Source organism: Schistocerca americana, chromosome 3 (assembly GCF_021461395.2).
Source record: "Schistocerca americana isolate TAMUIC-IGC-003095 chromosome 3, iqSchAmer2.1, whole genome shotgun sequence".
Taxonomy (NCBI): domain Eukaryota; kingdom Metazoa; phylum Arthropoda; class Insecta; order Orthoptera; family Acrididae; genus Schistocerca; species Schistocerca americana.
In genome coordinates this window covers 943,066,164-943,092,775 of record NC_060121.1, presented here as the reverse complement: position 1 = coordinate 943,092,775, position 26,612 = coordinate 943,066,164, and the positions used below count along the sequence as shown (strand labels likewise).

The window sequence follows — 26,612 nt, the reverse complement described above, 5'->3', positions numbered from 1 at the left end:
GTGGTATTCGATGAAGCAACACGGAGGCCGACTGTTTGATCTTCCTGTTCAACTGGAGGCTCCGACTGAAACGGAGCAAAAGCTGCACTTCCGGAAAATACAGTCCCTGGCCAGCACTAGCCCCGTTATACCGCAGCGAAATGTGAAATGCTCTCGTCTGGTACATCCCCCAATCTAGGAGAATGTTAGTGCCGCAGAAAAACTTGGCTTATTAACTTGCAGAAATCTCCAGATGTGCTTAAGCATACGCGATTGTCTATCGAGCTGAGCGTGAAGAGAGGTGTTGCTTTCAAATATCCCGCCTGTACTCTCCGCAGTATAGATTAACGAATGTGAATAGTACGAACAAGTATCGTTTCACAATACGTGTAGGAGCATGGCTGCAAGAAATTTCTTCCTCCCTATTAAGACGCCTTTCAAGCGATGCTGGCACGACTTATGTAGTGGCGCGAGTTTCACGCTACGGTGTGCACCCACTTGGTTGCAAGAAAGCCAACTTACGAGAACAGAGCGCAATTCCGTGGAAGGGCAGGCCTATGCAGGCAGGGCAAGGCGTTGCGAACAGAGACCGAAGACTCGCGCGCCGCCTTACATAGAAGCTGGCTATTGTCGGCGGGTTCCAGCAGAAGTCACGAACGAGACCGGAGAGAAAGCGAAAAAGGGAGGGAGCAGAACTGTAGCTCAGTGAGAATGCGATGCCATCGTACTGTTCATTGTTGATTACAAACACATTTCGCAATGTGAGAGACACTGTCACATTAGATTTTAATTAATGGCACTTGTCTGACTGGTTTAAAATTACAATTATATTTTATTCATAATAGGCTTATTCGCACATTAATTTTACGCCACAGCCTGCTTCAGTGTTCATGAGTGTTGGTAGCATACAACGTGGCGAATGATTTTCGAATTCAGGCAGCTTTCGAAGATCTCAAAGGTCTGTTCGTACCAATTACGTAAAATGTATTCAAGGGAAAAAGTTTCAAAAACTTTGAACAACAACGCCGCAAAACATATTCTTTTAACTAATTTTCCTGCTTTACGTCTTAAAATGTTGATTGCCACGTTTAAGGGTTTGATAAAGTTTTATACATGGAAGAAATGTGTGGAAACCACTATAGAGAGAATGCCGATATTACTGCCCATTCCGCTTTAGGCGATAAATGTATTTGTCAGCTTATTTTCCATTACTAAAAATCGTAGGCATTAATTCTCAAAAACGCCCATTTCTTACTCAAGAGCAGGTACTTGCCGCTGCATCATTTATTGTAAAATTTAGAGACACATCATTTTCACAGCTTTTATGGACACCGAATATCATCGTTAGTTCTACTCCTCAGATGAACAGATAATTTTCCAAACGACACTATCACATAAAACAAAAATGAAAAAGTCAGATTTTATACCTATGATGTCAGTACTGTAATTCATCCATACTACAAACTTTAGAGCAAGTAATTTATTTGATCACTGACAAGGGAACCTCCCCATCGCACCCCCCTCAGATTTAGTTATAAGTTGGCACAGTAGTTAGGCCTTGAAAAACTGAACACAGATCAATCGAGAAAAGAGGAAGAAGTTGTGTGGAACTAAGAAAAAAATAAGCAAAATGTACAAACTGAGTAGTCCATGTGCAAGATAGGCAACATCAAGGGTAACGTAATCTCAGTAGCACAGTGGTCCCGTGGTTAGCGTGAGCAGCTGCGGAACGAGAGGTCCTTGGTTCAAGTCTTCCCTCGAGTGAAAAGTTTAATTTTTTAATTTTCAGACAATTATCAAAGTTCAGGCACTTACACATAATCAACTTCGCTCTCCAAAATTCCAGGACATGTTCAGATTTGCTTGGACACATGCAGGATTTGACGGTCTACACACAGAAAAATTTGAAAACGTTAAAAACATATGTTTTGACAGAGTACAGGGAAAACCGTGCGACTGTGAAACTGTTGCATTCATTTGTTGCAGTTTATGTCACATACTCTTATGTTTTCATCACTTTTTTGGGAGTGATTATCACATCCACAAGAAAACCTAAATCGGGCAAGGTAGAAGAATCTTTTTATCCCTTCGCCAAGTGTACAAGTTAGGTGGGTCGACAACATATTCCTGTCATGTGATGCACATGCCGTCACCAGTGTCGTATAGAATATATCAGACCTGTTTTCCTGTGGAGGAATCGGTTGACCTATGACCTTGCGATCAAATGTTTTCGGTTCCCATTGGAGTGGCACGTCCTTTCGTCTACTAATCGCACGGTTTTGCGTTGCGGTCGCAAAACACAGACAATACACTTATTACAGTGAACAGCGACGTCAATGAACGAACGGACAGATCATAACTTTGCGAAAATAAAGAAAATAAATTTTTCACTCGAGGGAGGACTCCAACCAAGGACCTCTGGTTCCGCAGCTGCTCACGCTAACCACGGGACCACGGCGCTCCTGAACTTAAACTATCCTTGATGCTGCATATCTTGCACATGGACTACTCAGTTTGTATATTTTGCTTATTTTTTTCATAGTTCCACACAACTTCTTCCTGTTTTCTCGATTGATCTGTGTTCAGTTTTTCAAGGCCTATCCACTGTGCCAAGTTATAACTAAATCTGAGGGGGAGGGGAGGGCGATGGGGAGGTTCCCTTGTGAGATTTGTGCAGACATAAGCAATAGAGGATAATTCTTTGAGAATGGTCTGCAGCTCGTGGTCTAGTTCTCGCTTCCCAAGCACGGGGTCCCAGGTTCGATTCCCGGCGGGGTCAGGAATTTTCACCTGCCTCGAGATGATTGGGTGTTTTTGTTGTCCTAATCATTTCATCATCATTCATGAAAGTGGCGAGATTGGACAGAGCAAAGGTTAGGAATTTGTACGGGAGCTGATAACCGCGCAGTTGAGCGCCCAACAAACCAAACATCATCATCATCATCTTTGAGAATGCTAGCCACTCATACAGGCGAAGCGGCTTATAAATACCAGTCCGGCGAAAGATCCGACGCAGATGCGTTAAGGTAATACGTCGGCAACTTACGCACTTCACATAATTGCTAGCTTCAGAACAGAAAAATACAGGGTGGGGCAAATAAGGAAAGGATTACAAAACAGCACAGCAGAGGAAAGAAAATAGAGTGATCCTGACTATAGCACATGTTAAAAGTGAGTACCATTCATCTCTTGGCGCTTTTGGGCCCTAGTCTGTGTTGCTGAAGGCAGATCGAAGCTCGACTGCTGGAACTGCTGAAGTCTCATCCGAAATGTTCTGCTGCAGTTCTAGAAGACTATGAGGGTTATTGCGATACAGCTTAGATTTGAGGGCTACCCTGACAAAGTAATCGCAAACTAACAGATCAAGTGACATAGGGCCGCGACCAGCCTGATGTCTGCTATCAACCCTGTCTGGTGTGAAGAAGGGTAAATATACTCCATTGTATGCAATGGGTCACGAGGCGGGCGTACACGTTGTACGCACGTCACGGGGTATGGTGACATGCATCCATTCATGTCGAATCGTATCCACTCATCCAGGCCACTTTTATTTGCCCCACGCTGTATTTAGGGAACTCCCAGTCATTGATATCTTAAGGGGGGTAGGACGTCAAACGGGTCGACTTGGAGCAAGAGAGGCATCACACGACATTTTAATTTCCATTGTCTATACTTTTACAAATAAGTTCATAAAACTTTGTCAGCATCACCAGGAAGGATTCAGAATTCACACTCATCACAGTGGAAGTTCGAAAACATAACAAATTTTTTTTTACGTGCGAAATTTTATCATTTTTTCACTTACTAATGGCTGCATTTGTTGTTATAGGTACACTTTTCTTCATAAGTTGGAGAGATTCTTCGATGAATTTTGCGCAACATACATGCCATACTTAGAGGTGTATGAAACTCTAGAATTTATTTAATTTGTGAAAAAACGAATGAGCTGTTGTATTTTAAACTTCATGTTTAGAAAAAACACAAATTTTGTAGTTAATTACCTCAATTTTTACCACAGTTTTTAATAGATTTGGAAAATTCTAGAGTTTCATACACCTTTAAGTATGGTTTGTATGCTGTGCAAAATTCATCGAAGAATCTCTCTTACTTATGAAGAAAAGTGTACCTGTAGCAACAAATACTGACATTAATAAGTGAAAAAAAAGATGAAATTTCACATGTAACATTAATCATTTCGTTATGTTTTAGAACTTCCACTGCTATGAGTGTGAATTCTGAATCCTTCCTGGTCATGCTGACAAAGTTTTATGAATTTATTTGTAAAATTAAAGACAGTGGAAATTAAAATGTCCTGTGGTGCCTCTCCTGCTCTAAGCCGGCTCGTTTGACGTCCTACCCCCCTCAAGGTGCCCACTAGTTGCTTAGGCACTAGATGAGCACGGTATAGCCTTCAGACTTATAGTATTTCACAATTATTATCCAATTCACTGGACATAACCTTTCTTGTTACACACTGCGCATGACCTCGCTGTAGGATTGACTGAGGGATCATTGGAGCTGTAGGAGTGACCTGTTGTGGTGAGGTGGGGAGGGTCAAATGGTGCAAACGCCTCTAAGCACTATGGGACTTAACATCTGAGTTGATCAGTCCCCTAGACTTAGAGCAACTGAAACCTAACTAAGCTAAGGAGATCACACACATACATGCCCGATGCAGGATTCGAACCTGCGACCGTAGCAGCAGCGCGGTTCCGGACTGAAGCGCCTAAAACCGCTCGGCCACAGCGGCCGGCTAGGAGGGGAGGGTAAAGGGCTCAGTGAGGCACTTGTGTGTGTGTGTGTGTGTGTTTCCCACAACTCCTAAACCACTCGACAGATTTCAACCAAACTTGGTACAGATGTCCCTTGCTCTCGGGCAACAGTCTCTCTAGGGATAAGAACCACCTACCTACCATAGTTCAGGAGATATGACGCCACCAACACTGAGATGCATAAAGTTTTAATACATTTATTCTTTACTTCTAAGAAACGCCTATTTTCGAGTCAATTTAAGGAAATACCTGATACCTCGCAGCGCTTTTGACGGTTTTCAGCTGTGAAGAGCAAACGGCTGTAGGCGAAAACAGTAGCCGTCTACAGAGTTATGAAGAGGCGTTGCCATAGAGACGTTTACAAAAACGCACGGCTTAAGAAACTGTCCGGGAGCATCTCACACCGAGTCTACTGCATAATTTCAAAGGTGTTTTCACGAACACATGGAAATTAATTTTTTTCGATATCACACAAGAAACACAGTTCGTTTTTTTTACATTTCTAATAAAAAGACTGGCAAAATGAATACCCAGTCAACGGCGGACTTGTCAGTTAGTGATTAAATAAAACTTTGCAGCTAATAGTGCAGAGTGGCACTGCAGGAGGTGCCGAGTAGCGTGGCTCAGCAGCTTCTGCTGGTGTTCAGCCTGTGAGATCGCTCCGCACAACTGAACGCGGAAGTCGGCCGGTGATGTGCGTGGAAGGCTGCAGGCAGACCACGAAAAAGCGGCGCCCCACCCCACGCATCTCGGCGTATTTCCGGACTGCGCAGTCGTGCCGCAGAGCTGGTGACGGCCCCGCAATCGACATCGTCAAGGGATAGACAGCTCTGCTCTGTTCTGAGTACCAGAAGCATTCTAATACACATTCGAGCTCTTACATAAGTACTGCCTAACTAGTTATGTGGTTATCCTGAACCGCTATGAATCAAAACACAAAGGAATTAAAGACGTTAGCTGCCAGAGGACATCGATTCATATTTGTGCCAGATAGGGATTCGAACCCGGGTCTCCTGCTAACTAGACAGATGCGTTGACCACTACGGAATCCATACATAGTGGTCTCCGTAACAGTACGGACTACGCTAGCACGCCTCCCGTCAGACCTAAATCCTCAACGTACGTTAATGTAGTGCCCTGCTCAATAGCTCCATTACTCGCAGCAACTCGCCGACTCTTAAGGGAATCGGCTAGATGCACTACATAAACTTATGTTGAAAATTTGGGTCTGACGGAAGGCGTACTGGGGTAGTCCGTTAAGGGGACCACTGCGTCCGAATGGTGCAGTGGTCCGCGTATCTGCCCAGTAAACGTGAGACTAAGGTTCGAATCCCGGTCTGGCAAAAGCTTTCAACCTGCCCCACTGATACAAGTCAACGCCCACTGGCAACTGACGTCTTTAATTCCTTTGTGTACTGCCCAGCTGTTAGCGTCGCCGTCCGCATCACGCAAGCAGCTTACTGTACTCTGTTCTCAGACGCGTGTGTAAACGTGGCATCTCATGTCGTCTGGTGCGCCTACAAAGAAAGTAGTTCCATGTAACTGAAGGAAAACTACAGTCGTCTCTAAGAGTAGTCTTTCAGACGTTTTACTTTTTGCACAAAATAAAAAACAACACTTTTTGGCTTAGAGTTTTTGTGTTTGCTTATTTCATGCGGTTTACAAGAAACTGATTGGTACAATAAAAATTATTTCGCTTATTACAGTCTCAAATCGATTCCTGATAATGCGCTGGTTATATTTTCGGTACTGGACAGACAGTTATTACGATGTTCCAAAATCAAGTAAACCACCGCACTTAATTCGAAGAATTTGCAGTAAAAACTGCAGTTCGTTAATCGCATTTCTTTCTGTCACAACAAAATCTCATGAATTCTGGAGAACGTAACTAAAGTATCGATTATAAAAGTTAAATACTTCACTACTTTTATCAGTACTTGTTTCCAAATATTGTATCCTCTCGCGTTTTCGTTGTTATTTTTGACAATCAGAGGAATAATTCTTAGCGAAATTATACAGTGCTACTACGATGATTACCCTAACATTGGCAGCTGTATTGGACGCGATCTCAGAATCTAAACACGATTGTTCTTTTTATTACGGAAGTTTATTCGCACAGATCGCAGAAGTTAATTATTGTGTATTTTTATGCGATCTGGGCGAATAAATTTCTGTAATAATAAGAACAACCGTGTTTATATGATGATAAGTTAAAGCAAATATAAATATTTATCTTGCTGGCGTTGGAATATAAATATTTATCTTGCTAGCGCTATAAGCTCCGTAACGTGTTAGCGAATTAAATTTGGGTTTTTTTGAACTCTGTCGTCTGCAAAACACAATGCTCATTGTGTTTTACAGAAAGATGAGTTAGAAAAATGCAAGTATAAACTATGCAAGATCTATTTCTAATACGTCTTTAACTGCAATGTTCTCTTTGTACTACAAGAAAACATAACAAATCCGTTTCCGGAATTCTCATAATGAGAGGGAACTGGAAACAAGCGAGAACGGATAAACATCCGACAGGTATTCCCGTTCTGGTCTCGCGTGCTACCACTACGAGCCGGTCCTCAATGTGAAACGAAAGTATTTGTCCTCGGATGTAATATTCGATCACTTAAAATCGAAAACGCCTCAGTTCTCCGACTGCCCAACATAATGCTCTGCTCTGCCTCACGGGCGCCACCGTAGTCTGACATCTGAAAATCCGACTTCTTTTCGAACAGTCGAGCCATAACAAGTGCAAAAAGCAGCCAAACGATACGTGTGTAATCCTGATATAAGAAGTGTTACAGATTCCTACTCTCTGGAATACCGTCTCGAACGACGCGCCTGTGGTTGAGTGCGACACCAGAGCAAGGAAGCTGGCAGTTTGCTGGTGCCCACTAGTGGGAGGCGGACGTTCGATCTGCCTACAGCAGTGAGCTCAGAACCGCTTTGGCTGTTGGCGTCCTCTCCTCTGTAACAGGCAGCCGCGGAACTCAATGAGACATGCTCGCCAGTTTCATTTCTGTCGCCTTTGCGGGCTCCAGCGGTAGTAAATATTTCTCTACTGTAGCAGGGCGTCCAAGTATGGGTCGTTAAATAAGCGTTCAGGAGTGAAAGTCAGAAACGGAGTGAACGCCAATTATAAGATCCGCTGATGAAATTGCGATAATCACTGAAAGCGAAGAAAAGTCACAGAAGTTGTTAAGTGGAGTGAACATATTAATGCCGGCAGTGGTGACCGAGCGGTTCTAGGCGCTTCAATCCGGAACCGCGCGACTGCTACGGTCGCAGGTTCGAATCCTGCCTCGGGCATGGATGTGTGTGATGTCCTTAGGTTGGTTAGGTTTATGAAGTTCTAAGTTCTAGGTGACTGATGACCTCAGATGTTAAGTCCCATAGTGCTCAGAGCCATTTGAACCATTTGAACAGTTTAACGTTCAGTAAATCTAAGATTCGAAACTAACGAGGAGTACCAGAAATGTGATTAGCGATAAATTTAACATCAAAATTAGGAACAAGAAGGAAGGATGCGACAAACCCACTAAAGAGACAGCCTACATTACACTTGTCCGTCCTCTGCTGGAATACTGCTGCGCGTTATGGGATCCTTACCAGGTAGGATTGACGGAGGACATAGAAAAAATGTGCAAAGAAGGGCAGCTCGTTTCGTGTTATCGCGCAACAGGGGTGAGAGTGTCACTGATATGATACGCGAGTTGGGGTGGCAGTCACTGAAACAAAGGCGGTTTTCTTTGCGGCGAGATCTATTTACGAAATTTCAATCACCAACTTTCTCTTCCGAGTGCGAAAATATTTTGTTGTCACCCACCTACGTAGGGAGAAATGATCATCATAATAAAATAAGAGAAATCAGAGCTGGAACACGCCAATCGAGAGTGGAATGGTAGAGAAGTAGTATGAAAATGGTTCGATGAACCCTCTGCCAGGCACTTAAGTGTGAACTGCAGAGTAACCATGTAGATGTAGAACAATAATTAGACGAGTGAAGCAATTCGGGGATCTTCGAAGAAAAACAATGCATGATGGGAGAACCAAGGAGGTTGTGAGAAGCAGACTAGCACAGGCAAAGGGAGCTTTACTCGCTAAAAGCAGCCTAACAGCAACAAATATAGGGGTCAACCTGTAGAAGAATTTATAAGGCACGTCTGGAAAACTGCTTTGTTTGTATGGAAGTGTTTCATGGACTTCGTGAAAACCCAAAAGAGAATGGAATTGCCTGCGATTTGTGTCAAAGACGAAACCAGAAAATTAAGTGGACTCGTAAGGTAAGAAATGAGGAGGAGGTCTACACAGAGCCGGTGAGGTAAGCCCATAAAGAGGAATTGGACGATGAGCATACATTAAGTCAACAGGGAATAGTATAGGTAAATGTAGGGGGCAAAAGGAGTAGACGAAATATACCCCACAAATAACAGAGGACGTTGGTGTAACTGCTACTCTGAAGTGGCGAGGTAGACAGGAGAGGAATTCGTGGTATACTGCAACACATCAGTCACAAGACTGATGACAACAAAGGAAAACACAGAACTACGCTCTTCTGTTTTAATAAGAAATACGGATACCTTACTGGTTAATACAATCGAAAACGACTGTAGATGGCATATATGGCTGTTACGTTTTTGAGGGTCCTATACCCCAACAAGCCATAATTAACAGCCAATTTTATTATTTCTAACCCTCTTTCTTCAATATAGCTATAGCTCGAGCCGTAGAATATCTGCAGTCGCCGTTAAATACATTCTAACAGTCGAAAGAACGAGCAAATAGACACTTTGTCGGCCGGCAATGTTCTGTGAAACTGCATTGCTCATTGTGATGCGCGTTGAAGTCCGACTGCTATCTGTCGGTCGCGATTTCTCGTAATGTATAGATATGATGACAGTCAGCGCTCACAGAATTCAGTTGGTTCTGAGGCGTATCATTACTGTCTCTGACAGGATTCTGGAGATTAGGCGAATTCTCCTCCTCCGGATTCCAGTGAGAAAGAATTTACTGAATACTACAGCCCTCACTTTTTTTCGATAGTAATGTTCACAGTTTTGATGGACAGAATTGGTAAAACGAATGGAAGAGTAAATAAGGAGTTCGTTACCCATACTTAAACGTTCTAATATGCAATATTCGTGACCTGTATCAACATCCGATCCTGAATAAATTTTCAGTGTTAATGAATTTGACGCAACTTTCTGCACAGAAAACAATCTTTACGCACAGCCGAGGGGAAAGTAAGTTACGATTGAAGCTAGAGAAGTGGAATACCTATCACAGGCCTTCTGACTTTTCATTTAAGGTATATGACGAGAATTGGGGTAAACATAGAAAAAAAAAATTTTAAAAAAAGAAACTAAAAACGTAACACTAAAACTACGGAATTAGCGCAGAAGGAGAGGCACATTTTGCGTTGGTTCCTCCGACTTTTTATGCAGAATCACTGTTATGTTTGCTGCAGCCACATCAGAACAACGACAATGTATGCTGACGAAATTATGACCATCATCTCCAAGCCGGTAGCAATGGGTTAAGCCGGTAGCAACGGGTTGTCAGAGCAGGAATTATTCAATCCCGAGAGTAATTTTACGGGCGTTAATTGCTGTGCGAGAGGCCGCTATGGTGATGGTGACAGGTAGTGGAAGATGTTTGGAAGCTCTGCTGTCTTAGGGGGATGGGATGGATATTCCCGAAATCGTGTCGCTTGCGAAAGTTGTGAATGTAAGAAGCCCCCTTAGCAGCATTCAAAGTGTCTCCTGTGACGTCACAGAAGCTTTTCTAGTTATTGGCAGGAAAATAATGTTACCAGTGGGTCTATCGTGTGACAGCACTGGTAGAAAGCGGCTATTGTCGGAGGAGTAATCATTCGATATGAAATTCAAACTGGAGAGTTATTTTCCCTGTATTACTTTTAGTACGAATACGACAAACGCATGTACAGATGTTTCAATACCAGATTTGATACCATAATTGGCCGCGCAGGGGTAGCCGCGCGGTCTTGGGCGCCTTGTCACGGTTCGCACGGCTTCCCCCGTCGGAGGTTTGGAGTCCTCCCTTGGGCATGGGTGCGTATGTTATCCTTATCGTAAGTTAGTTTAAGTTAGAATAAATAGTGCGTAATCTTAGGGACACATGACCTCAGTAGTTTGGTCCCATAAAACCTAACCACAAACTAAAAAAAAAAGAAAAAAAAGAAAAAAAAAACATATTTGGCACTGATTACAAACTTAAAATTGATACACAGCTCAATAATTTACGAAGAACGTCATCGATACTGAACGTATCGCAAGGTACTGATTGTTTTTTCTGCCGCATTTTAAAGCTTACTGTCAAAATGATTTATTTAGATTACAAGATGAAAAATGGGAATTACGTTTTTTTTCATCAACATTTTGAGTATAAAATATTACACCAGCAAACTAAATAGAGGCCTTGACGTAAATTTTATGTTACCCATTCATGCCAGTACTACAGTAGTACATCAATATGTTCATTCCTTCAAAGACGAAAGCACTGGTTCATAATAAGCTTTTGGAAAGGCAAAAACATTGATTCTAAATGAAGGTAAAATAATGGGAATTTTACTAATTTGTTCGAACAAAGTCGCATATTAAATAAATACGGTAATTGTTTTTCCAAAGTGACGAGTGCATACTTAATAATATACACTGCTGGCCATTAAAATTGCTACACCAAAAAGAAATGCAGATGATGAACGGGTATTCATTGCACAAATATACTTGAACTGACATGTGATTAGATTCACGCAATTTGGGTGCATAGATCCTGAGAAATCAGTATCCAAAACAACCACCTCTGGCCGTAATAACGGCCTTGATACGTGTGGGCATTGAGTCAAACAGAGGTTGGATGGCGTGTACAGGTACAGCAGCCCATGCAGCTTCAACACGATACCACAGTTCATCAAGTGTAGTGACTGGCGTATTGTGACGAGCTAGTTGTTCGGCCACCATTGACCAGACGTATTCAATTGGTGAGAGGTCTGGAGAATATGCAGGCCAGGGCAGCAGTCGAACATTTTCTCTATCCAGAAAGGCCCGTACAGGAACTGCAACACGCGGTCGTGCATTATCCTGCTGGAATGTAAGGTTTCGCAAGGATCGAATGAAGGGTAGAGCCACGGGTCGTACCACTTCTGAAATCTAACGTCCAATGTTCAAAGTGCCGTCAACGCGAACAAGAGGTGACCGAGGCGTGTAACCAATGGCACCCTATACCATCACGCCGGGTGATACGTCGTATGGCGATGACGAATACACGCTTCCAATGTGCGTTCACCGCGATGTCGCCAAACACGGATGCGACCATCATGATGCTGTAAACAGAACCTTGATTCATCCGAAAAAATGACGTTTTGTCATTCGTGCACATAGGTTCGTCGTTGACTACGCCATCGCAAGCGCCCCTGTCTGTGATGCAGCGTCAAGGGTAACCGCAGCCATGGTCTCCGAGCTGATAGTCCATGCTGGAGCAAACGTCGTCGAACTGTTCGTGCAGATGTTTGTTGTCTTGCAAACGTCCCCATCTGTTGGCTCAGGGATCGAGACGTGGCTGCACGATCCATTACAGCCATGCGGATAAGATGCCTGTCATCTCGACTGCTAGTGATACGAGGCCGCTGGGATACAGGACGGCGTTCCGTATTACCCTGCTGAATCCACCTATTCCATATTCTGCTAACAGTCATTGGATCTCGACCAACGCGAGCAGCAGTGTCGCGCTATGATAAACCGCAATCCCAATGGACTACAATCCGACCTTTATCAAAGTCGGAAACGTGATGGTACGCATTTCTCCTCCTTACACGAGGCATCACAACAACGTTTCACCAGGCAACGGCGGTAAACTGCTGTTTGTGTATGAGAAATCGGTTGGAAACTTTCCTCATGTCAGCACGCTGTAGGTGTCGCCACCGACGCCAACCTTGTGTGAATGCTCTGAAAAGCTAATCATTTGCATATCACAGCATCTTCTTCCTGTTGGTTAAATTTCGCGTCTGTAGGACGTCATCTTCGTGGTGTAGCAGTTTTAATGGCCAGTACTGTATACGTGGCTGAAATCGGATTTTTTTTACCGACTGCGAATGGTATGCCTCGTCGGAGGTTCGATTCCTCCCTCGGGCATGGGTGTGTGTGTTGTGCTTAGCGTAAGTTAAAGTTAGATTACTTAGTGCGTAAGCCTAGGAACAGATGACCTCAGCAGTTTGTTCCCATAGTCCTTACCACGAATTTGCAATTTGCGAATTGGTACTGTACGTGTATATTCTGTGTAGTACATAGGTACTGTATCAGATTTAATTCTTATTAAATTACTAGTCGATTCCAGGCACTTTATTGTGAATAGCAGGGTAATCACGTAGATGTAGATTTTCTCCAGCGTCATAGAACACTTTCGATACTTAAAATATACAACAGCTATGGAAATAAAAGTATCAACTGTCATACGAGTAAATGGGATCGCCTTTAGGACCGCGCGTAAGTAAGATTTTCGGAAGATGCTTCGAATGGCACGAGAGTTGTGACGCTCTGTTTGGCTACAGCCTCAGGGGGATAGGGTGGATCCATAGGAAGTCCAAATTAAGTGTCTAGGCCTGCTCGGGAGCGTTTTGGATATCAAGTCATTACTTTTCTGGGGTTCCAGCGCTAGCCTTTACTCCATTCAGTATTCAGAGGGTTGAGTTGAATGATACGTTTCGCAAAATTTTTCTTTTTGGTAATTTTCTGCCACTTAGAATTTCTCACACTGTTTTTGTTCCCGCGGAGTGTTTGTCTGTTTGAGATGCAGCTCAACATGCGGCCTTACAGGGAAGGTCGTTGCGACGTGATGTCTGCGCCACGCGTACAGGCGCGGACTCGCGTATCGCTCGGCTTGTGGGGGTCACATGTGGGGAGTCGCCGTCGTTCCAAGGTCCCAGCCCAGAAAGGGCACGCCGGGCGCCGCCGCCCTATACGGGCACACGCACACACGCACACACACACACGGCCAGCTCCTGTAAGCAATACCCAGTCTCCTCGGTGACTCAGATGAGTTAGTGCGTTCTCTGCGTGCGAAAATACTTCGTTTCAGAAAACATCACGTGTCTAACACACGAACAGCTTCAGTATGTGGACTGCGGCCTCCCTGTTCGTGTAAAAGCGATTTTATTCATTTCCTGTAGGGTTTACTGCCGCGCTGCTATTTAAACTCCCACTTACGGTACGTCCTTCACACTGATATGCTTTATTCATAGCTGCGAATCTCCATATATCACCTGGATTCCCCGTGACCCAAAAGAGGTATACCATAGGGTCCAGTACAAAAAAATTGCAATACTGTGGCATCGTCCAGAGATCACGGACGCATATCAAAGTCGGCAGTGCACATCGATACCACAGACATTGGCGATATCTTGTTGCAATCCGCAACGACGAATGCGACACGCTGAACAAGACCATACTTCTCTTTCAGCACTGCAGTGCCCTCGCACGGAGGTCAATATAGAGCCGAGCACGGAAGCGTTCGCTCCAGTTCGTGACCTAAGCAGTCAACATTATCGAGTAGAACTAAAGAGTTATTCAAATCTCAGATGGAAGTGTACTTTTGTAGATGCTGAACGTTGCAGTTCAAGAGAAAGAGTTGTAATTGTATGCAAAGATTGATGCTTTAATAGTCAATGGCTGTTGTAATATATCGAGCACTCTTATGGCAAAGGACGGTATCAAGTTACGTAAATTATTTGTGTTAGTCATGTAATAAAGTGAACTACTATTTTATATATTGTAGTTCCAATGATCTATGTTCCAGAGCAATAAAAAAACCACAGTTGTGGCTGGACGACTGTAGTTTTATCTCGTCCTAACAAATAAATACACTACTCTTCGAGTAAAAGATCACACCACTCTTCAGTTAAAGGTCAGGACCGCTGCTGAGCCACAATAATGACCCAATTTAAAAAGATTTATGTCTTCACATTTACAGTAGATTAAAACTATGTGTCGGACTGGGACCTGAACTCAGAACCTGTCCTTTCGCTGGCCATGTTCTTCCCAACTGAGCTATCAAGGAACACTCAGAAACAGTTGGCGCTGCTTCAATACAGCCAGTACCTCTCTCTTGCTTCGCAATTTTCAAAGTAACGCTCCTTCATACCATGTTGTAAACATTCTGGAAATAACCCCTATATTGTGGCAAAACTAATTGTCGGTGATATGCCTTTCTTTCTGTAGTGCCAGTCCAGCCTCTGCGAAATTTGGGAAGTAGAAGCGAGACGAAGCACCAATAGCCGCTCATGCGTCGTGCCTGGGTGCAGATCACTGCGTGACGACTTTATCTGTGAAAGACAAATGTCACAGATTGAGTCCCATGCTAGGTCACAGTTGTAATCTCTCCCGAAGTTTCAAAACAGTACACAGCAAAAGATTCATTATCGAATTCTGTTTAGCAATCATAAGACTACACTCGTCCCCTTAACAAGACAAGGAATCATCCATTCTAACTGTTTTTAATATCATCAGGATATTACTACTGCTACCTCGAAAGCATCAACTCACAATTATTCACTATTCGGACTGTAAATGAAAGAAGGAATGCTGGTAGACAGAGCAGATCTCTGAGCCCGTCTGATTTTTTTCCTAACCTGCACAACGAAATCCGTGACAGTCAAACAGAAGAGGCAACTATTCCTCATGTTGTTCATCGCTGCTCCATTAAATTTAGGGCTTCCATCCGTGCAAACCCTCTTTCTTCACCTGAAATGTCGCCGTATACCTTTTGGCCGAGAGACGCCAGCACTCGCTCCGTCCTTTTAAATCCGCGGACCGCGCCACTGTACATGCAGCCACAGATACACAAGCGCCAATACGTTGATCCACGGCAAAGATATATGCATAAATTGAGTCACTGGCTGCCCAGTCGATCCATGCTCGGATACCGAAGTATCGTCAGGAGCTGCGTTGTAGCGACGTCTTTGAGAGTCTATTAACGAAAGCGCTGGTTCCATTATCTCTCCGGGCTGAAGCCGTTATCTTTATTAATTAAATTCTTCGCCCAACGAATTTCAACTGCTTATTTCACCATCGAGTCTAAAAAAGTATGAAGTCAACGTCAGTATTTCGACATTTTCACACCGTACAGCGTGACCGGTGTCGATACAGTCCTCAGTCAGAGCCCATTTATTAGGGTGAAAGAGCACCGTGTATCTCTGGTTGTTCATGCCTCTTTAATGGACTGTACAAGTCCTCTGCCCGATGTTCGAAAGGACACATTCGCAGGAGGTCTTGTAAAACGTCATTCTTGTGGAGTATGTCATCTTTGACGGTAACCAAAAGTACTGCCGTCTTCGGTGGAGGGCGAAAAATCACTTTAACTTTGTGCTTGGAGAGAATCCAACCTATTTTTGATGACAGTCGTCCCACGTATGGCAGGAAAGCCAGGGATGTAAGTATCCCTCGCTGTTTTCTTTCTCGTCCCTTATGTCCACTTAGGTTCTATCAGCAGCGTATGTATCTATTATGGAGAATAATCGGTTGCTTCAAAAACTCACTCATTTCTGCTCATCGTTCAGATTACTCTCGTCAGAAAATCGTTCAGATTACTCTCGTCAGAAACGTTATGTGCTCAGTGAACTAAAGTTCTCAGAACATTCATCGTTTGAAAAGGGTAATGGCAACTATTTTCAAGTAAACATAAGTTCGTATGGGTCGCCATCCAATAAACGGCGTGTCCCAAGAAGCCATCATCTTTGGGACGGACCAATGCATCCAAAAATGCAAGGCATCCCTCTTTAGCAATTTCCACTATGAACAGAATTTTTTCATGGATGGAAGTAAGGTGATTTAGAACTCGCGCAATTTATTCCCACCGTGGGGCCGCATTACAACCGTGTCATCAGCAATTGTCCAAAATGCTGTGTGTTTCAAATTGGTAGATTCCAGCGTTTCTTGCTCGAATCCTCCATAAAGAAATTAGTTACTAAGGAAGAAAAAAGGCTGTCCCTGACGACACCATCAATCTGTTCGACAATTCATTATTAACTGAGGTCAGAACATGTTTGAACAAAGCTGTAACCTCTTTATCAAACCTTTTGCCAATAAGAAATAAATATTCTAGAGGAGGATCCTCCGTGAATAATGAATTCTAATCAAAGCTGACTAATAAAGCAGAACTACTCAGTCTCAATGATTTAAGTTAGGCAATGAAGTTCGCAGAAATGCATAAGTTATGAGCAAATTTTCCCATAAAACCTTTTACGTAAGTTGAGATTATTAATAAATTTGCCTCTGACTGCAAAAATTATCTTCAGTTTCTGCTGACTGTGTCATGATCGATTCAGGAGCTACCAACACAATCCTCAGATGTATGTTGTACACATACTCTAACCGACTTCAGGTATGTTCTCCTTAGGATCGCACTTGCTGTCATCACCGTTGAACAGCGGTGCGCATACCTGTAAAATTTGTGTCCACAGACAGTCTCGGGAAGAGATGCGCAGTTGGAGGGCTTTCCTATTTTAACCAAGTGACCACCGCACGCTAAGATGAACGTGATATAGAGTACTAAAATTGTCGCAAGAATTGTCGCAAGCACACACATTCGTGATGTGGACATGGTCTATGTCGATGCATTTATTATGCCTAGTTACGAAACATTGACTGCGATCAGAGAAGTAATCTTATGACAGCTGTAGAAGAAGTAAAGCGATTTCAGGAGGTCAGGCCTAAGCATTCAACCGGAGCGATTTCCATGCTCCAAGGAAGAGTAAGTCAATAAGCTAAAACGCAATTTTTGACTTGCGTGGTTATGGATGTGAAGTGTCAACCACGGCTCTACACTGTTATTCCAGGGGAGAGCAGGACAGCCAACTAATAACTGTGAGTATAGAGGTCTCAACTCACCGTACAGTGGCGGCGTCGACGTCTGTGTCACGTCTGGCGGAAATCCCGTTCAGTGGTTCCCTGTAACAAAAAGACCAGCGTCAGTATAGAATGCTTGACCGCTACCTGAATAGAAGGCTACCTGACAGCGATACCCCCGTCGGAGGTTCGAGTCCTCCCTCTGGCATGGGTGCGCTTGTTGTCCTTAGCGTAAGTTAATTTAAGTTCAATTAGGTAGTGTGTAAGCTTAGGGACCGATGACCTGAGCAGTCTGCTCTCATAAGACCTTACCACAAATTAAAAAAAAAAAAAAAATGACAGCAGTACACCCAGTAAACGTCGCTCACATTTATTACTCATCACTCTAGTACTAAAACACAGTCCTGGAGCCCAGTAACTAACTCTCCCGCCATACCCTTGCAAGAAATGACTGATCTTACTGTAGCTTAAGGGATACACAGAAAGCAATGGATGGCTCAAGTACAGTGGACACGGACGCCTTTATTTAGGTGAAAATGTTAATCGCCTGTGGTATAGCGACACAAATACAAAAACAAAAGCCGATGACTGGTCAGGACTATCCCAATTGTTGACCGATACCGCAATGACGGTTGTGTCAAGTGAGTACGGATCTAATCAGCGCAGAAATCCACATTCGTACTTGACCTTGGCAAGTCACGTGCGATCAAAAGTTTTCCGAGCGCTTCCGTAAAACATGTATGAATAACACGTATACGAACAGCTGAAGACCATACTCAATTAATAAGTCTGGCGCTGCAGTCATGGACTGTGCGGCTGGTCCTGGCGGAGGTTCGAGTCCTCCCTCGGGCATGGGTGTGTGTGTTTGTCCTGAGGATATTTAGGTTAAGTAGTGTGTAAGTTTAGGAACTAATGACCTTAGCAGTTAAGTCCCATAAGATTTTACACACATTTGAACAATAAGTCTGGAGAGGATCTTTATTGATGATGATGATGATGATGGTGGTTGTGGTTGTGGTGGTGGTGGTGGTGGTGGTGGTGGTGGCGGCGGCGGCGGCAGTGACGATGACGACACAGAAATTCTGGTTATGCTATTCGAATATTTAAAATGAAGTTTCGCTTGTTATATGTGAATCTGAATCTTCGCTGACGTAGCACCTAATGAGAAGTACTCGGTCCATTGTAATTGTTTAACAAAATCTTTGAGTAATGTCTGAATACAGGACGAATCCACGCAATTGCGAGATTGTGTCCGTTTGATCCTCGAGTGGACGAAGTAGAGTCACTGAGGTAGCCTCTACACTTGTTTATTAATTTCTATAGTCACTTTAATAATTCAATGGGAAAAATCACTTTCTGAGACTTTTGCCACTCACAGAGCGGAAAACAGCGAACTATACGTCTGTCAACATTACTATTGCGAGTTACCGCTAAATGAAGTTTGTCTTATCAGAAAATAAAGTAGTGTGAGTATCGAAACAACATAAACTGCTATATCAAAATTAAATTAAACAGCAATTTTTTCTCCTATAATTGTCGATGCTCGCTAACTGTCAGTGCACAGATGGCCGTTGTGGCCGAACGGTTTCAGGCGCTTCAGTCTGGAACCGCGCAACCGCTACGGTCGCATGTTCAAATTCTGCCTCTGTCATGGATGTGTGTGATGTCCTTAGGTTGGTTAGGTTTAAGTAGTTCTAAGTTCTAGGCGACTGATGACCTCAGATGTTAAGTCCCATAGTGCTCAGAGCCATTTGAACCATTTTTGTCAGCGCACAAGGTAGCTGGTACAGCGGAACTGGAAACTATATTTGCTAATACTTTCAGCCTAGACCGCTATAATTTTGTTTTCTGTATTCCACACATTTTCGGCTTATGCCATCATCAAACCAATCCGACTGTAACCACATGTGACGAAATATGAAATGATCCGAGGAATTCGAAATTAGTAATATGTGGACTACATTAAATAAACAATTGCGATCTAAACTGCACTTTTTGATACTATGTGCCAATATGATTGCTGGCCCTTACTTGGCGGCCACAGGTGCACTGTCACTGCAAGGGGGGGGGGGGGGGCGGCGAAAGTGCTGCCACTAAGATGATGTAACCAGCTGCCCAGTGTGCATCTGGTTCTGAAGGCAACACAACATCTGGCTCTGTACGGACAGAGGACAAACGATGAGAAAAGCAGGCAGCCATATACAAGCATTTTCGTGCCCCATTTGGTTATTTGGCCCTTCGAGGCGAGCCCACTAAGTAAACAGCGTACTCATCGGAGGCCGTATGGTTACTTGGCAGGAATCGCGCGGCAGCGTCGTGTTGAGTAATAACGCAGAGCTGAGCTTGGGAAGGTGGGAACGTCAGAGTGACGCTTCCTCATTCCGACCTGTCAAAGCGTGGGAAGCCACAGCCATGACGGCGCGGCTTGAGTGGGGCCGCCAGCCTAGCAGAACCCGGCCAGCACAGCACAGCACAGCGCCGCTGAAAGCGGACGCCTTAGCTCGGTTCGCGGAACGGCGGCGCTTTGCTGACGAGGCGGAAGGCCGTCTTCTGTCCCAGCGCCACTGTCACGCGAGGGCGGGTGCTGCGCAGCTTTCGCGGTCTTCTAGTTTTAAATCTGTTCCACTTCCCACGCACTACGCCACCGACGTGTTGACGCCCGAGAAACGGGAATGAGAAGGCAGTAATGCGCAACCACACGCTACACGTCTGCAAGCCGGTGCCGTCCGTAGCATACTTGAAAACACTGACCGGCACTTTTGTTTCACAGCGCTCTTCGGGCACTATCACATTGCCAACTTTTTCTCTCATTCTAACTTGTAAGAATCAATGTTTGAGTAAACCAATGACCGCTTTAATTCCGATGATCCATTTTCTCGTAAAAATCTGATGTACTTCGCCGTTTTTTGAAACTATGTCGTTGTGCCATGCGTACACTTTACGGTGATACAAAATACCGAAACCTGTCAGTGGTGCAGAATAAAAACGTTGTAGCGCAGAAGTGCTGTTACTAATACGTATGAACAACCGCCCGCAGTATCGTCATTTGGAGGAGGGGAGGGCGAGGGGGGGGGGGGGGGGGGGAGTTCTTGGTTCTTGGTTCCCACTTGAGCTACGAAGATAGGATAAAAAGAAGTTTTTGGTTTAGCCCGCACCATCTGCCATGTATATAGCCATTCGGACACCGGTCTTACTGTAGCTATGTTGCAGTATGTTAATAAAGGTTGGAACGACGAACCGGAGGTGACGCCAAGGCAAAATTTTGCGAATATTTTGCACAAGATTTTAATTCGGCTGAAATTAATGCTCAGTTAATGGCACCATTTATATGTGCACAGTTCGAATTTTACGCTTAAATAACTCCGGACTGGAGCGAGACTGATGGTTCAAATTTTGGTCGACTGGTGCATCGGACCTTAGTCTAAGGTAGGTTTAACCATTTGAAAAAATCTTACTCAGTTTGGATTTTACGTGAAAAAAAAAAACAAACACGTTGTTCTCTGATATTTTTGAAGGTCGCTAGTTCTATAGTTTATACTTGTACTAATCGATTCAAGCTTGCTTGACGGTAGATAAAGTCAAAACGATTTTCTTTTCATCCAATAATCTTTATCCGCTGTCGAGATATGATTGTTTAAAGCTGAGCTAAATGCAGAACATAAAATGCGTTCTTACTTGAACTGAATGCGCGGAAACTGTTTAAAATGAATTAAATAAACAAAAAGTGCATTCTTACGATAAAATTGAAAACTCTCTTTCAAAAATATAGCTTCATCGGATTTTACATGAAAAAAAATCTTTGTGAATTTTTTCGGCCTTTCTACGTTTCAAACTTAGTGCGAATCGGTCCAAATGTTGTAAAAAGGTAAAAAAAATACATGTCATTAATGGTCGTCCTGTTGTTTTGTGAAAGCTTTATCGTTTACCAAGATATGAAGAGACGTGGCTCGAAAGATAATAATAAACCGTATGCCACATCAGTGATCGCCCGAGTCAACAAAACTCTACATCAGTGTGCCATGCTGTGGCGGTCTGAGGTCAAAATTATGGTTGAGTTAAAGTTGGCAAGCGGAATGAAAAACCGTAGCACAAAAAAGGCGATTTTGTCCTGGGCAAAGTAAGGCACGTAAAAGATGGGGACTAGCTTTTCGACATATCTGGCAGCTTCAAAAACATTTAAATCAAAACATTTTGACGTATCTGCAGTTTTTTACAAGTTAACCGTACTTCCCCAGCTCTCTTAGAACTTTGTGCTTCTAGGGGGTAGGATGCATCTATTATAGAACAGGAAGCATCCGAGAATGGCATTCATCTACAATAGGAAGTATCGCAGAGTGGGGATGCATGCATCCTAAACTTTAATGACTCGTTGTGTCATACGCCACGACATGACAAATGCCACGTTGGATGACATGATGGCATGTGTCATATACGACATGATTACATTTATCATTTTACTTTAGTTGACGCGATGCATTATATTGCACGACATGGGTACTAACTATTACGAACACGTAAAAAAGCGCGGATATGTGAGGATGTTTTGATTTAAATGTCTTTGAAGCTGCCAGATAAGTCGAAAAACTAGTTCCCGTCTTTTACATCGCTAACTCCGCCCAGAACATAATCGTCTTTTATGTGCTACGACTGGAGAATTTTTCATTCCAGTAAAATATTTATTGCAACTGGAATGCGTTTGTGGAAATAATGTTGTCTTTATTGGAATGTAATGAGTCTTTAGTACTCAACTGCAAGAACGCAGCTGGTAATGCCTTATCTCCGGGAAAGTTTCAGATGACGGATCAATGACTCTACGAAAAATCCTAGAACGTCACGTAACCGGCACATCCGCTACCTGAGAACCAGATGAACAGTCGGAAAAAATCACCTGATATGATTGTTACACCTGATATAAGATTGTTCTTCCAATATACTAATGTTACTCTTTCGCGGTTCACACCAAAGAAGTCAACCAGGAGGCAAAGCACCAGACCATGTGAAGGAACAACCCAGAGGGCTCATTCCAACCAAATAGTTCTGTAGACGAGCTCGTACGCACTTTTTCCTGCCAGACCAATGTGTGTCGTCACGCGAGGGCAATCCGCTATCACCGTGACGTCATAGTGTCACAAGCGTCTGCGTCAGAGGAGATAGCGCTTCTCAGAGCCAGCGCTGCCCGATCGTGCTCTGATAAGGTGATAACGCTGACTGCAGCAGGCAATGTATTCCTATTCACGAAGGGTATTTTTGGCTCCGAAATAGGCAGTTCCATCGACGTGCGTTTTAAATCCATAACATCTTGTCGACCCCTGCTCAGGACTCTGGGTTTCTCACACTGGCCTCTCAACATTTATTTTCCACAACATCGTTTCTTCTAAATATCGAGGTGACAAAAGTCATGGGATACCTCCTAATATCGTGTCGAACCTCGTTTTGCCCTGCGTAGTACAGCAACTCGACGTGGCATGGACTAAACAACTTGTTGGAAGTCCCCTGCAGAAATATTTAGCCATAGTTCCTCTATATAAGTCCTCTCGATTATGTCCCATAAATATTCGATGGGATTCATGTCGTTCGAGATGTCCAGGATGTTCTTCAAAGCAGTCGTGAACAATTGTGGGACGATGGCATGGCGCATTGTCATTCATAAAAATTCCATCGTTGTTTGGGAACACGAGGTCCACAAATGGCTGCAAATGGTCTCCAAGTAACATTTTGAGTCAATGATCGGCTCGTTTGGACCAGAGGACCCAGTCCATTCCATGCAAACAAAGCCCGCACCATCACGGAGCCACCACCAGCATGCACATTGACTTCTTGACAACTTGGGTCCATGGCTTCGAGGGGTCTGCGCCACACTCGAGTCCTACCATCATCTCTTGCCAACTGAAACCGGCCACTGTTTTTCAAGAGTCCAGGGTCCAACTGATGTGGTCAAGGGTACAAGACAGGCGCTGCTGTCAGCAAAGTAACTCGCGTCGGTCGTCTGCTGCCACAGCCCATTGAAAGTAAATTTCAGCGTACTGTCCTAACGAATACGTTCGTCATTACGTCCCACACTGATTTCTACGGTTATTTCACGCAGTGTTGCTTGTCTGTTAGCACTGACAAATCTACGCGAACGTCGTAGTTCTCCGTCGTTAATTAAAGGCCTTGGGCCACTTTGTTGTCCTTAGTGAGAGGGGATGCCAATAATTTGGTTTTCTCGGCACTCTTGACACTGTGGATCTCGAAATACTGAATACTGTAACGATTTCCGAAATGGAATCTCCACTGCTCCTAGCTCCAACTACCATTCCTCGTTCAAGGTCTGTTACTTCCCATCGTGCGGCCATAATCCCGTTGGAAATCTTTTCAAATGAATCACCTGAATACAAATGACAGTTCCGCAAATGCACTGCCCTTTTGTACCTTCCGTATGTGATTCTACCGCCCTCTGTATATGTGCATATCGTTATCCTATCCATTTTCTCTGCTGATAGTACTCTTAGAACTAGCTACGGTGAAATAAAATCTGCATGTGGATCGCACCTCTTTGGCTCTTGTCCACAAAGGTGATCAGTATTTTTCTGCATCCATTTTCAATAAGCTGTAACAAGAATTGAAAAATCTTAGTCGTAATCGTCTCACTTTCGAATCTACATTAAAGAAGTTTTTCGTGACTCACTCCTTCTATTGTGTCGTGCAGTTTCTGGAAAAAAATTAGACAAATTCCTGTGTTATATTGTTTATTATGCTAATACGTACTCAGCAACTTGTAATCCGCATAGAAGTACGGTAAATTTTATTTTATTTATTAACTTTTATGATGTAATTTTATGTGCTGACTCGTCCCATGAGCATGATGATTGGCTCCTCAATTTCGTCCTATGGAATTAAACTTTTAAGTAATAACAATAATATAAGAAGCCAGTGTCGACAGGCAGTTCAGTTGCCGTCGGAGTCCCGTAGCGTGTGGCCAAACCCGCGTTTGTTACTTCTGCCTCCTGTTTTATTTTATTGGAAGTACAATTATTATTTTCTCATTTACTCCCGTATGAAGTGTTTTGTTGATAATCGATCAAAATGCAAAAAAAACAGTAGAATTCATAAATACAAAGCTAGAAGACAGAAATGATGTACAGCCGGCCGTGGTGACCGAGCGGTTCTACGCACTTCAGTCTGGAACCGCGCGACCACTACGGTCGCAGGTTCGAATCCCGCTTCGGACATGGATGTGTGTGATCTCCTTAGGTTAGTTAGATTTAAGTAGTTCTAAGTTATAGGGGACTGATGACCTCAGATGTTAAGTCCCATAGTGCTCAGAGCCATTTTTGAAATGACGTACACTATTCAGCAATAAGCCTTAGCGTGGCACAGAGAAAAGTGAGGTATTCAGACTGTAAAATCTGAGACTACTTTTGTAATTTACAGAATCTAGCACATAGTAAAAGAAGTAAGTTAAGAGAACAAGCTCAAATCACATCTGCTTGAAAACTTCATCAGCGACTACTCTGAAGTTTTATGAATATAATTTGCGCGCGCGCGTGTGTGTGTGTGTGTCTGTGTGTGTGTGTGTGTGTGTGTGTGAGAGAGAGAGAGAGAGAGAGAGAGAGAGAGAGAGAGAGAGAGAGAGAAGACACTGAACATAGTTACGTAATATCACATTACATACAAAATAATTTAAGAAAGGCTGCTTAAGCTAAATGTAAAAGACAGACATGTTGATGAAACTTCCTGGCCTTTCGCGGACCGCCGCTAGAGGTTGAAAATTCATTGCGAAACAAGCCACTCGCCGCAATATGCTTTCTTCCAGTCCCGCAAGGTATGCAGGAGAGCTTCTCTGAAGTTTGGAAGGTAGGAGATGAAGCACTAGCGGAAGTAAGCTGTGATGGCGGGTCGTAAGTCGTGCTTTGATAGCTCAATCGGTAGAGTACTTGCCGGCCGAAAGGCAAAGTTTGCAAAGTTCGAGTCCCTGCCCGGCACGCAGTTTTAACCTGCCAGGAAGTTTCAGTATACGTTGAAGCTGACTAAGGGAAAGAAACAGACAGCAGGAAGAAACTAGCTCAAACCTTTCGACTGGAATCACTATCGCTCGGTTTTCAGAAGCGAGAACTTGCAGCGTTCGGTCTGCGACGATTTCCTGGAAGATATCCGCTATCTTGGATTAGCGCGAGGCGCCTCTTATCGCTGCCTAGACAGACCACTATAACACCTCGCCCCCGTAGAGAGATAGGCACAGGCAGCCACACACCCACGCAGCGCAGGTAGCGGCTGGAGCTCTCTGGTGCGCCATACGGCCTCACCAGAGCTGGACGTGGAAGCACCCAGACCACGGTACCGCAGTAGCGAATGACGGGTAAAATACAACGAGAGTGCAGCAATAAGAGCCAAGTCCTAAGCTTAAAGTGTCCAAAAGTCGTTCTCCCTTACTGTTCAGTCTCTATACAGAGAAATCAATGAAAGAAATAAAATAAAGGTTGATGAAGAGGACTAAAATCAGGGTGAAACAATACTAATGATAAGATTCCGTGATTATAGGGCCTATTGAATAGTATGAACAGTGCAAAGAGCGTAGAAATGGGTTGATAGTGAAGCAAAGAAAGAAGAAAATATTAGAAGAAATTCTGTTACTTTAAGCAAAATAATGCATTACTTACGCAGGAACGAGGATATGAGAAGCAGACCAGCACATGAAAAGTCAGCATTCCTTCCCTAAAGAAATATACCAGTATCAAAAGTAGGCCTTAACTTGAAAAAGGAATGTCTAATAACGTATATCTGAAGGACAGCACTGTCTGGAGGTGACTCACGGAAATTAAAAAAGGACAGAATTGACTCGTTCGAGTTGACACACGGTTGATTGCAATTAAATATGCTGATTGGAAATGAGGAGGTTCTTGGGACAATCGCCGAGGAAAGGAATATGTCAGAAACGTCAACTTGAAGAAGGAAGAGGATTCAGAGACATATGTAAAAGTATCTTCGAATCGTGATGGACCTCATAATCCAGTCACAACATTGATTAAAA

General features: G+C 43.6%; 1 protein-coding gene across 1 annotated transcript in view; it reads right to left on the bottom strand.

Annotated features, from left to right (window-relative positions):
* Window positions 1-26,612, bottom strand: part of LOC124606562 — a 934,387-nt gene that overhangs the window by 284,873 nt on the left and 622,902 nt on the right. The window contains exon 6 of the mRNA XM_047138545.1: window positions 17,645-17,704. Within this exon, the coding sequence (XP_046994501.1) occupies window positions 17,672-17,704 (33 nt within the window). The 3' untranslated portion in view covers window positions 17,645-17,671. The remainder of the gene's footprint in view (window positions 1-17,644; window positions 17,705-26,612) is intronic.